The following is a 13,263-nucleotide window of genomic DNA, read 5'->3' as shown; positions in this document are numbered from 1 at the left end:
CTGACAGACAAAAGCTTTCTCTGGGTTGGCTTTGGGTCCACAGAGTGGCTGCATGTCCTACTTTGCAGAAGACAGACCTCTGTTGGAAGGGCTGTCAGGTTTAAACATAAAGAAGACAAAGATGAGAGAGAGGGTCAGAGGGGTCGGGGTGTATCTTGAACCTGCTCATCAAGAGGGAGCTTCTGGGCAGTAAACTGAGAAGGCCCTCAGTTCACCTGGGCACAGTCTGCCAAAAGATCTGTCTCACCGGAGTGGTGCATGCACTAGTTTTCTCCTGCTTGGATTACTGCAATGCGCTCTACGTGGGGATACCTTTGAAGGTGACCCAGAAACTACAACTAATCCAGAATGCGGCAGCTAGACTGGTGACTGGGAGCAGCCACTGAGACCATATAACATCAGTCCTGAAAGACCTTCATTGACTACCAGTACGCTTCCAAGCGCAATTCAAAGTGTTGGTGCTGACCTTTAAAGCCCTAAATGGCCTCGGCCTAATATACCTGAAGGAGCTTCTCCACCTCCATCATTCAGCCCAGACACTGAGGTCCAGCTCTGAGGGCCTTCTGGCAGTTCCCTCACTGCAAGAAGTGAGATTCCGAGGAACCAGCCTTCTCGGTAGCGGCGCCCGCCCTATGGAAGACCCTCCCATCAGATGTCAAGGAAATAAACTACTATCTGACTTTTAGAAAACACCTGAAGGCAGCCCTGTTTAGGGAAGTTTAAATGTTTGATATTTTATCATGATCATCATCATCATCATCATCATCTGTTGGGAGGCACCCAGAGTGGCTGGGGAAACCCAGCCAGATGGGTGGGGTATAAATAAATAATTATTATAATACCTGATGCACCACTACAAGAAGGCCCTCTGCCAGGTTCATGCCCGCCCCAACACACACACATCATCATCCTCAGGAGCAGGTTGTGCCGTAAATGCGATACTCACATTCCACTCATAAGCCGTAGCACCAATTCCAGATGCTGCCCCGGAGCCGGCCAGGCCAATGAAATGTCCGCTGCCGACATTACTGGCGAAGAGAGATGCCCCCACCTGGGAAGAGAGGTTGGGAGAGCCAGCTCAGTTCCTGCCCTTCCCAAGAGCACCTAATCTTGCCTGGCACAGAAAGGACTCCACCCAGTTCCCCTGGAAAGGCTGTCAGGTCTCATTATGGGGACTGGTTCAGTTTCAGTTTCTTGTTTTTCCACTCTTAAGTTCAGTTCACCACGTTTCCACATCAGTGTGAGGTTATCTGTTTTTGTTTTCCAAAGCCCTCACAAAAACTTATCAGTGTTTTAGTGTGCATTTCTCCCACTGCACACATTTGCTATGCAATTTGGTCTATTCTGCACATTTTTGAGAAGAAATTTTCTCTAAGTGCAATTTTCACTGAAATGTGTGTTTTATACACACTTTACACCTGTAGTGTATGCATTTCTGTACACATTCCTTGCCTGGGGTATTAGGGGAAGTTGGGGAACACATAATGCTCCTTCTGCACTCAGCTCCCGCCTGTCTGACCTCAACTAGACGAGAGTTGTACCCATATGAATAATCTCAATGCAGGGATGAGACCTCAAAAAACCACCTTGAGGCTTTGACGGCAGACAGAGGACTCTCTGCATTTCAACCCCTTTCCCAAACACATAGCAGATCCGCTCTGCAACAGACACCCCACCAAGACATCATAATGGAAATCGCTTACTGGCCACCAGACCATCTCGCCTCCAGCCAAGAAGTAGCCCTTCACAGTGCTTCGCTTGGTTTTCCACATGGACTGAGAAACAGAAAGAGAGAGAGGGATAAAAACGAGCAAGTCTAAGAAGCCTGAAGAGTGAGTCACCCTCAACAACAACATCAGCAACAACCAGGCCTGCCCAAAACATTTTGGCGCCTGAGGCAGGCCACAAAATGGCCGCCGGTGAAGAATAGGTGAGTGAAGATCTACATCAGTGACCGGGGGTGGGGGAGAGGAGACCGGCAGCACTCTGGGCAGGTGATTTTGATCCATGCGCAAAGAGTGTACAGTGTTATCTCGGGTTACAGACACTTCAGGTTATGCGTTTTCAGGTTGCGCACTGCGCCAAACCTGGAAGCACTGGAACAGCTTACTTCGGGGTTTCGGCGCTCGCGCATGCGCAGAAACACTAATTTGTGCTTTGCACATGTGCAGAAGCACCGAATCATGACCTGTGCATGCGCAGAAGCGGCGCAGAAGTTTGCTAACATGCCTCCCGCATGGGTCACGTTCACAACCCGAGGTTCCACTGTACTTAGGTGCCCAAGGGAAGGAGTGATCAGATTTAGAACTTTGGACTCCTATGGCTCATTCTTATTTCTGTTTGTCCCGCCACTTTCCTCCAGGAAAACAACCTCTTTACCACTGAATCAAATGTCAACGAGTTTTTCCAGGGACTGATGTTTGCTCCAATTCAGTGGTTAAAGAGCAGGCTTTCCTGGAGCAAGCAGCAGCGCAAAAAGAAAACCACTAAGACCCATGCTTTGTAGGCATGGGGCAAGCGAAGTGTGGACACAGAGACAGAGTAGCTCATTGGGAAGGGATCTGCCTGGCATGCAGAAGGTCCCAGATTCAATCCCCAATGGCATCGCCAGGAAAGGCTGGGAGAAACTCCTGTCTAAAACTCTGGGGAAATGCTGCCAGCCAGTGTTGAATACCGAGTTGGATGGACCAAGGGTTCTGTTGGGATATCTGGTTGGCCACTGTGAGAAGAACATAAGAAGGTAAGCTGCTGCCAGATGAGTCCAGTGACCCATCTAGTCCAGCTTCCTGTTCTCACAGATGCCTGTAGGAAACCTTCCATCAGGATCCGAGATCAAGGGCCCTCTGTCCATCTGTGGTTTCCAGAATCTGGGATTCAGAAGCATTGCTGCCTCCGACTGTGGAGGCAAAGCACTGTCACTGTGGCTAGTGACTATCAACAGCCCTGTCTTCCATGAATTTGTCTTATCCTGTTTGGTTGCCAGGTTGGTTGCCATCAGTGCCTCCAGTGGAAATGAGTTCCATAGTTAACTATGCGCTGCTGGACTAAATGCCCCTCCCTTGGGGGGGGGCTGATACATCAGCCAGGCTCTTCTTAGATTCCCACTTGGGCATTTTCCGGAGAGCACTAGGCTGTGGTTTCTATTGGCAGAGGCAGGGAGGCTTATGGCTGGGGAGGCAACCAGGAAGTGTTTGGGCCAGTTGCATGTGGGAATTGTTGGCAGCATGACAAAGCAGGAAGTGAACTACCTTGACTCATCAAGTTGCTCAATCACACCTGGAGGGAGACATGAATGAATGGAGTGCTTGCATTGCTTGCTGGGAATGGAATCTGGGCCAAGGCTGGTGGCAGATTGCCCTGGCAGAGGGTGCCAGGAGCTAAGAATAACTAGAATCTGCCAATAAAGGGTAAGAGTCATATTCTGACAAATTTCGACAACAGCGAGAGTATAAGAATAACTAGTTCTAGAATCTGCCAATAAAGGGTAAGAGTCATATTCTGACAAATTTCGACAACAGCGAGAGTATGTCTATCCTGGTTATGAATGACCTCATGGAATTATGATGGTTCCTGGATGGCTTCTGCCAGTCAGTGCAGACAATAAGGAGCTACATGAACCAAGGGTCTGACTCAGTATAAGGCAGCTTCCTATATCAGAGGAAGGGCTGTAACTCTATGGCAGAGCATCTGCTTTGCACCCAGAAGGTCCCAGGTAAGGCTGGGAATGATTCATGTCTGACATCCTGGAGAGCTGCTGCCAGTCAGTGCAGACAGTACTGAACAAGATGGACTCAGTATAAAGCCAGTGTGGTGTAGTGGTTGGAGTGTTGGACTAGGAGCTGAGAGACCAGGGTTCGAATCCCTATTCAGCTATGAAGCTCACTGGGTGACCTTGTAGGCCAGTCACTGAGGAGGGGGAGAACTATGTATGGCACCTTGAGCTCCTTGGAGGAAAAGGAGGGATATAAATGCAATGCAATGCAATGCAATGCAATGCAATGCAGTGCAATGCAATGCAATGCAATGCAACGCAATGCAATGCAATAAATAATAAAATAAAATAAAATAAAATAAAATAAAATAAAATAAAATAAAATAAAATAAAATAAAATAAAATAAATAAAAAGAAAAGGAAAAAAAAGAAAAGCTTCCTAAATTCCCCTTGGATCTCTGCACCCATGTGGAGACATTGTCCCTCAACTGAATAGAACAATCAAGGAAACATCTCTCTTACCCACAGTCCAACAGCCAAAACAAATACAAAGTACAGAACCAGGACAACAATATCCACAGCCTCCAAGCTCTGTTGGGGGAAGGCAGGAGGCAGAGTGGTTGTGTTTGGCTCCATTGCCGCTTGGATCTCCTGGGCGCCCTTCCTTCCTTCCTTCCTTCCTTCCTTCCTTCCTTCCTTCCTTCCTTCCTTCCTTCCTTCCTTCCTTCCTGGTGTGTTTATCTGGCCAAGAGAGAGAGACAGCAATATACAACAAATGTGTAAGGATCTCAAGCAACATCTGCTGCCCATCAAATTCCCCTACTCGGAGGTCACTCTTGAAGTCCCTGTAGATGCAAGAGGAGTAAAAACATTTTGTTGCGACTGGAAGGTGAGCAACTCAATTGACTGAAAATGCAAGCCCAACTTCTCCGAGGTGGGTAGTTTCCTGGTTCCATGGGGGAAACAGAATCCTGGAAGGAGGATCTAGTCTCTAGCATGCAGAGGGAGAGAAGTTGACTGTAATTGGGAGGTAATCCACCTTGAGTTCAATCACACTGTGCCAACCGTAACAGTAGATCAAAGGGATTAAGCAAGAAGCACATTTGTAGTCCAACCCATGGAAACCATCTCATTTGCATCCCAGCTTCCTGGAGCCAACAAGCAAGGGTGGATTTTAAGAATTGCTTTCCCATGTGGTGGAAATAAGCAAGGCCATGTCTGTTGCTGTTGTTACCCCTATTTCAATTTATTAGTGGCTTGCAATAGAAAAAGCCTCTATGTGTCTTACCAAACCTAGAATCAGAGAGTTGTAGAGTTAGAAGGGACCCCAAGGGTCATCTAGTCCAACCCCCTGCAATGCAGGAATCTCAGCTCAAGAATCCCTGGCAGGTGGCCATTGAGCCTCTGTTTAGAAACCTCCAGTGAAGGAGAGTCCACCACCTTCTGCGGCAGCCCGTTCCATTATTGAGCAGCTCTTACTGTCAGAAAGTTCTTCCCAATGCTTAGACAGAATCTGCTTTCTTGTCATTTGAAGCCATTGGTTCAGATCCTCCTCCCCTCTGGAGCAGCATCCAAGGGGATGCCAAGAAGCTTTTCCTGAAAGATGCTTGAGTCCATTGCTTAGGTTGGTTGGCATCCATCTGAGTAGAAAGTATTGGGTTAGGAGGCTCAGTGGTCTGGAAGAATTGGGCTGCAAATCAGCGATTGCTAGGTCAGTAGACCATGAGACTCTTAATCTCAGAGTCATGGGTTCAAACTCAACATTGGGCAAAAGATTCCTGCATTGCAGGGGGTTGGACTAGACCTCATGGTCCCTTCCAGCTGTACAATTCTACGATGAGGAACTTATGGCCCTCCAGATGTTGTTCAATTCCAGTCCCATCAGCCAGCAGACTCCATAGTCAGGGATGACAGGAGGTAGCCACCCAACAACATCTGGAGGGCCACAAGTTCCCCAACCCTGCTCTAGAAACACAGTCAAGTCCCCTTCTTTTCAGGTAAGGCTCAGTTCAGCGGGAGAGCATCTGCATTGCCTACAGAAGGTCCCAGGTTCAACCCTTCAGGGAGGACATCTGCCAGTCACTGTCAACAGGTAATCCCTAGCCACATTTTATATTATTCCTGCTTTGCAGGGGGTTGAACTGGATGACCCTTGGCATCCCTTCCAGCTCTACAGTTCCAATATTCTACTACTTTTCCTTCAGGATGTGGCCTTTCTGCAATGTATGTCTTTGTCCATTTGCAGCAGTGCCTTCTCCCCAGTGCTCCCAAGGTGGAGTCACTTGCAGAAGACTTAAAGGACCTCAACTCATGGCTCCAGGATCTTAGCAGCTGGTGGTTTGGGCCATTTGGCTCAACAAAGGTTTTTCCTGACTGTTCTCAAGGCAGGTGATGAGGGGCTTGAGTCGCTTCCTGATGAGGGGTCCCCACAGCAAACATCTCAAGCCCCGAAGCAGTGAGGTCAAGAGAAGGTCAGAGTTCTTTTCTTAAGCACTGGGACCCTTTGATATCATGATGCACAGATCCCTTCATGTGATCATGTGCCCTATGGGTAGACAAATCAAACAATTTCAGCTCCTTGTTTTTCCTTTTAAAAAAAAATATATTAGGAACTTCAACATAACAATTTATCAAAAACACATCATCCTCATTCTCCCCCCCCCCATTTTCCCATTCTCCCCCAAGAAATAAAAACTCACCCTCCCACCCCCACCCCTGGACTTCCCTCAGCTCCTCTCTCTGGTTTTTCAGCACATGTTATTCTCTGCATGTTATAAAATTGTAAAGATCCTTAATTTATCTATCTATATGTTACCAATAAAAAGTTTGTGAATGTTTATTCAAACAGTTCCTTGTTTTTCCAATCCTAAACTCAGTTTGCTGCATTTCCACATTGGTTTGCAAACTACTTTTTTTTTTTAAGAAAAAGAACAAGAACATATGTTCCAGTTACAGATAGGTAGCCGTGTTGGTCTGCCATAGTCAAAATAAAAAAATTCCTTCCAGTAGCACCTTAAAGACCAACTAAGTTAGTTCTTGGTATGAGCTTTCGTGTGCATGCACACTTCTTCAGATACACTGAAACAGAAGGATCTGGCAACTTCTGTTTCAGTGTATCTGAAGAAGTGTGCATGCACACGAAAGCTCATACCAAGAACTAACTTAGTTGGTCTTTAAGGTGCTACTGGAAGGAAGAACATATGTGTTCATTTGGGCAAGCAATTTCTTCTGATATATGGTAATTCATTTTTGTCTATTATGTTCAGTCCCTAATATGGTTATTCTTGTGCACACTTTCCTTTCATACATGTTGCTTCCTTCCCTCCCATGTTCTCTCTCTCTTCCCCCTCCTCCTCTGGCTGGGGAACGGCATCTCAACCTTTGGAGAAGCCCAGATTTCATAGGATAGCTGTGCTTTAGGGTTTGCCTATTAGAATGCAAGGAAACCTGGGTGTCTGCCAGGAAGAGAACACTTACTGTGGGACACGCTGGTCTGGGTCAAGCCAATGGAACGCCAGCCGGAGCCTTGGGGGCCTTCGCTGTGCCCAGGTGTTGGAGCAGCAGCCTAGGGGAGGAGGAATCCTCTGAGGCTGCTGCAGAAGCCAAGCTGCCCTGCTCTGTGTGGGAGCCCTGGGAGTAGACAAACACGTTCTTCCGCTTGGTTCTAAGGTGCTCACTGTAGAGAGCGGGAGGCAAGGAGCCAGAGGAATACCTTTCAGGTGGGTGTCACTTTCTCGATTGGCCAAATGCCTGCTTTTCACAGGAGCTCCACTTCCTCTAATTCTTCTTCAAGATGCTGACTCTAGAGAAGCAGGGCAATTCCACTGCCTCCCAGCTGCCTTTGGCCCTCCTTCAACAGACACCTTGCGGCAGCCGTGCCTGCTTTCATCCCAGAACTGCAGCTTTAAGAACTTGGTGCTGGAGCTTGATGTCCTTCTTCCTCTACCCTCCCCGTCCCTTTTTCCTTGTGTGCTGTGTCTTTTTAGACCGAAAGCCTCAGAGGTTAAGGGACTCTCACTCCTACTGATCTTTGTAAGCCACCCAGAGAGCCTTCTTGGCTTTTGAACAGGGTAGAAAATACGTTCTGAATAAATAAACAAAGGAGCATCTAAAATGCTGTGGGGCATGGATCTTGCCGGGCTGAAGACTTTTGGGAAGGGTGCCAGAGAAATTGCCTGACATCATTACAACCCTTACAATATCCGACAGAGGAAAATAGATCCATTTGATTTGCATGTCACGAAGAAGAACAAGTTCTTTGAGGGTGGGATGCCAGCCATAATCACTAAGAATGGAGCTATCTCCAATGTCCAGATGCAGGAGAGAAGCAAGAGGCTGGTGAGTGCTGGTGCACCAGCAGGAAATGCCTATATTTTCAATGAGTTCCTCTAAAACAGCCTTCCCCAACCAGGTGCCCTCCTGCTGTTTTGGACTACATTTCTGGACTACAATTCTACAATCTAACGTGATACTCATTCTGTTCCCGTGAGCTCTGGGTATCTGACAGCACTCAAAATATATTGTGCTAGATTAACTTCAACATATAGCTTGTCTGCAACACACACAAAGCACATTTTCCTGCTGAAACGTTTTAAATGTAGGCTTAATTCTCATCAAGCAGCATCACACACCTTATCTTCACTGTCAAGTAATGGGTTGTTGTTGTTGTTGTTGTTGTTTTAAAAAGTCTCTTGCTCCAAGCAGCATACAATTATCTAACAATTATCTGGAGAAGAGAAGAAGACTGAGAGGTGGTTTGACATGAAAGTAGGAGCTAGCTTGTTTTCTGCTGCTCCAGAAGGAGACCTCAAGCCAACCTATTCCAATTACCAGAAAGGAGATTCCGGCTAAACATTAGGAAGAACTTTCTGACAGTAAGAGCTGTTCAACAGTGGAATGGTAGACTCTCCCTCTTTGGAGGTTTTTAAACAGAAGTTGGGTGGCCACCTCTTAGGGATTCTTGAGCTGTGATTCCTGCATTACAGGGAGTTGGGTTTGATGACCCCTTGGGGTCCCTTTCAACTCTACAATTATATGATTGTGTGAGTTAACAGCAGAAGAGAGGAGTGGCATGCTGTGAGCTCTACGTACATGGATAGTGTGATCTAAGACGGGCGTCATTAGAATAAACCCAAATTGTTTGTGCACGATGCAGCACATACCAGCCCAGCAAGGAAAAGTTAGCAAACAAACTGAGTGCATACCAGGTACAAAGTAAGCACTAGAGTTGTATGCAGGAAGGAAGGAAGATTCATTTGTGATTCTACTTCAGGTAACAGGCCACTTCACCTCAGAAATATGCCACCAACTCTCCCTTGGGAAAATCCAAAACCTTGCAAGATTCCCCATAGACACATATGAGGAAATCAACAAATGCCTATAACTTTTTTTCACTTTTTGTGGGACAAGGGATCAGACCAAGAAACCACAGCAAGAGCAAAGACTTAAAAGCTCTCTCCCCAAATGCTGCAGGAATTCATTGTGGATGCAAAAATTAAGCAAAGAAGGGCCAGTCGCCTCTTGCCTGGGCCTGATGGGGGTTGCAACCCAGAACATTTGGCAAAGCCTGTCACAGGCTAATGAGGCCTGCCTGAATATGGGGCTCACGTGGGGTCTAAAGTTTACAGGCAAGGGTCTGGGCTTATTGGGGAGGCAGCTGTCATTCCAATTTAGTGGGGGTGGGGTGGGAAAGCTCCCAAGGTATTTTTCAGAAGCCTGTAGAGACACCCATACAAAGAATAGCCAGAGCTCATCATAAGAGCCCAGCAAGTTGTGGAAAGCCATTCTCCTGTAGGGACAGGGCATTGCTGGGCTCTTTGCCTGGAGTACCAAGTCCCAGTGGCAATTTCTTCCAGCAGAGGGAACCAGTAGCCTGGCTATTCGACTTCATTGCCCAAACTGGCAAGGGGTTTCCCCATCCACCCAATTTGAAATCCCCATCCTTGATGCTTTGACCAAGAAGGCTTTTGTCTCCTTGCTTAGAGCCAGCATGGTGTAGTGGTTAGAGCATCAGGCTAGGACCCAGGAGACCAGGGTTCAAATCCCCACTTGGCCATGAAGCTCACTGGATGACTTTGGGCGGGCCAGCCACTGCCTCTTGACCTAACCTACCACACAGGGTTGATGTGGGGGATTAAATGAGGAGGGGAGAGCCCCTGTACACCACCTTGAATTCCTTGGGGGGAAGGACAGACACAAAATAAAAAAATAATTGCACCAAAGGTAGATGAGTCTGAACCATCTTGTTCGCAGCTGCATTTAAAGGCCCACATTGCTCTCTGGGGCTCAGGGCAAAAGTCTGTGCATCCCCAGTGAAATCCCTGGGCCGAGGAGCCTTTGAGATTGCTAGCACCCCTTCCCCGCCCTTCTGCCCTCCCAATTTCCATCGGTGAAGCCCACGTCCTGGAATTGCCTCCTCCTTGTGACTTGAAGAAATGGAAAGTTTAGGACTTTTTTGTCCATTCTGATCACAGTCTTGTTCTGCTCAGTTCCCTTGGCACCAAGCGCCTGCCCTTTGCTGGGTTGGAGGCGGGCAGTTCTTTCCAGAGAACAACCAGCGCATTGAAGCGGCTCCATTGAAACCAGCCCAGAGAGAGCCAGCAGACCATGTGGCTGGCCCACTGCCAACTCCGAACCGGGTCTGATGCTCCTCGCCATTCTATTTACGGTTTTTGCGTTTGCGGCCCCGATGGATCTAGAGCTAAAGGCGCCCCCAGACCCACCCGTAAGAATCCACCACGTGATCCGACGCAAGCCGTGAGCAATGAGGGGACTTACCCTGCACCTTTGGGTTTCTTTCTCCTGTCACCCTCGATGCCGCCAGTCTCTTGCCAATCCACGAGACGGCTTAAATATTGCCAGCAGGCAGACGGGGATTTGCCAATGGGGCTGTTTTACATTTTCACGAGGCGTGAGAGGAGAAATTTATAGGCAGAGCCATTCAGTTCATTGGAGGCCTGCTTGCTTTGTGTTGATGTGGCTTGCAAGAAGGACAGCCGCGTTGTTTCCTTATCAGGGGTTTGGGGGTCAAACTCCAAAGTGTATCATTCCCCCACCTTCCAGAAAGCAATCATTGGAGGAGAGATGGATAGAGGGAGGGAGGGAGGGAGGGAGAGGGAAAGAAGTGAATCGAATGCCAGAGATAAAGAGGAAAGTTGGTAGATAAGTGTTCATCCCTGTCCCATCATTATACTAGAACCCAGTGGGGTCATCCAAGGAAGCTTAATGATAGAAGACCAGGAGAATAAGAAGTCCTTCTTTATGGAGCACATAGTTCCCACTAGAAAGAGTGATGGCCACCAAACTGGATGGCTTTAAAAGAGAGTTTAGCAAATTTGTGGAGAAAAAGACACTTCTCCATGGCTACTAGCCACTGACTATGTTCTGCCTTGGATCAGAGGTGGTATGTCTTCCTTACAAGAAAGGAGAATCCAACTAAATATTAGGAAGAATTTTCTGTGGTTAAGAGTCAATGGTCTGACTCAGTGTAAGGCAGGTTCCGGTGTTCCTTAAGGGAAGGGTTGTAGCTCAAAGGCAGAACATCTGCTTGGCATGCAGAAGGTCCCCGTTTCCAAGTAGAAAGGGGAATGTTTCCTTGTCTGAAACTCCGGTCTGAAACTTCTCTCTCTCCTCTGTGTTGTTTGTCCTATAAGCTAGCTAGGTCTTATTTTGAATGCACTATAAATCATAACACAACAATCAAAAGAAGCCTGTTTTGATGAAGAGATTGTGGCCAGGCAGCAAAGCGTGTTGAGAAGTCGTTGTCAAAACATTGTCAAAACACAGGTGCCACCCCCTCCAGTTTTGCACCAAACATTTCCCCCCAAACAGCCCTTTCTTTTCACACAGGCAAAGCTGGCACAATACCTGGGCCCAGTAACCTGCATCTCAAAAGCAGAGGAAAAGGGGCACAGCAAGGCATCTTCACCTTGAAACACTGAAGCACCTGGGTCAGTTTTTTTATTCTAACATTTTAATTCTAAGCAGAATTCTGAAAAAGACTTGCCACCAAACCATTTGACTTGCGGGCAGAGGGTGAGTTGCAGTCAGGCTGTTCCCACTTAACTGGCCCACGAAATGAAGCAACCTGGGCTGTGGCCTCATTGCAGCCAACACAAATGCAGACAACGATGTATTGGAGCCCTCCAGAAATAATACAGTCGACTCACAACTTGCTTGCACTATCGATCGCAGCTTTACGCACTTGGCAGCCGGCCATCATGCAATTGCACAAATTAAAGGCACGCAAACTGGAGAGCTTGGGAGATCTCTCTGTGCCAGGTTTTCCCACTGCAGAAAGAGCTTTAAAGCTCTTCTTGGTTACTGGGTTTTGGGGAGGTCTTGTGCAGACTCCAAGAGACTCCCATGAAATTTGATGGGAGCCTCCTAGAGCCCGATAAGCAAAGTGGAGCACTTAAAAGCTCTCTGCCTTGTGCAAGGCACACTGGCTTCAGAAAGGTAGGGATGGTCCCATAGGGGCAATTCCAGGGGTTTTCTAAGTGTACTCAGTTTTGGCTTTATGCACAATTCCTGGACCAAAACCCCCAACAAGCAAGTTGCGAGTCAACTGTAATTATACTCCTCCAAAGGAGACTGGGCCACTACATACATTCTTCCATATGAACCTGCCCTGGGCTCTGAAATCTTCAGGGATGGCCTTTCTCTCAGTCCTCTGAGTGTCACAGGCACACTTGGCAGGGACATGGGACAGGGCCTTCTTGGTAGCTGCTCGCAGACTTTGGAATTCCCTCCATAGAGAAGCCAGGGATGAAAATGTAATAAATAAATACAAATAAAAGCATAAATAGACATCCAGAAACATCTGGGATTCCAGAAGTTCCAGTTGTGATAGAACAGCTGCTTAGGATAGATGGTTTCTGGAGATCTCCATCTTCCTATGGGGCAAGTGTGGCTGGCCCTCAAAGTACCCATTGCGCAGGTTCAGAAGGGAGTCAATGTAGAACAGGATTCTTTACTACCCCAAAGAATTCTGGGAGTTGTAGTTTGTTAAAGGTGCCGAGAGTTGTTAGGAGGCTCCCTATATCCCTCAGAGAGTTCCCCGGGAAGAGGAGCTGATTGCTAAACCACCTTGGGAATTGTAGCTCTGGGAGATGAATAGGCATCCTTAGCAAACTACAGCTCCCAGAATTCTTTGGGGGAAGCCGTGGCTGTTTAAAGTAGAATCAGAGAACTTTAAATGTGAAATGTAAATGGAGCTTGACAATGTAAATGGAGACATTTCCAGCCCTTACACAGAATGCCCCTGGGGATTGAACCCATGGCCTTCTGCATGCTGAGCAGCTGCCCTACCACTAAGCTCCACCCCTTCACTGCAACGTCTACATCTTGGGGTAAACCCATCGCCTCCCACCCTGCAATGGTTGCATACTTGAAGAAGGACTGACCAAAGTTTACCCACCAGTGGAAGCACCATCATCCTCTTGGGACAGAAGAGCAGCTGACAAGGCTCCATCGCAAAAGCTGAGCTGACTGGGCACTCCGGAACTCTCTTCTCTCTCCTTTGGAGTTGTTCATTGCTACACCGTCCCCCA

General features: G+C 47.6%; 1 protein-coding gene across 6 annotated transcripts in view; it reads right to left on the bottom strand.

The window, feature by feature from the left end:
- The window catches only part of SLC5A11 (solute carrier family 5 member 11), a 27,174-nt gene extending 13,911 nt beyond the window's left edge, over nucleotides 1-13,263 (bottom strand). The window contains exons 1-5 of one of the 6 annotated variants that reach the window (XM_083473974.1): nucleotides 7,190-7,773; nucleotides 4,443-4,453; nucleotides 4,235-4,402; nucleotides 1,704-1,775; nucleotides 947-1,051 (exon numbers count right to left, since the gene is read on the bottom strand). In XM_083473974.1, the coding sequence (XP_083330100.1) occupies nucleotides 947-1,051; nucleotides 1,704-1,775; nucleotides 4,235-4,348 (291 nt within the window). In that variant the 5' untranslated portion in view covers nucleotides 4,349-4,402; nucleotides 4,443-4,453; nucleotides 7,190-7,773. Of the gene's footprint in view, nucleotides 1-946; nucleotides 1,052-1,703; nucleotides 1,776-4,234; nucleotides 4,454-7,189; nucleotides 7,774-10,489; nucleotides 10,703-13,130 lie in introns of those variants that run through there. The other 5 variants (XM_083473975.1, XM_083473973.1, XM_083473972.1 and 2 more) reach the window with 5 other exon arrangements.

The sequence above is a fragment of the Podarcis liolepis genome, assembly GCF_965112155.1.
Source record: "Podarcis liolepis genome assembly, chromosome: 14".
Taxonomy (NCBI): Eukaryota; Metazoa; Chordata; class Lepidosauria; order Squamata; family Lacertidae; genus Podarcis; species Podarcis liolepis.
Note: the sequence above shows the minus strand (reverse complement) of the source record. Positions and strands in the feature narration are given on the sequence as shown.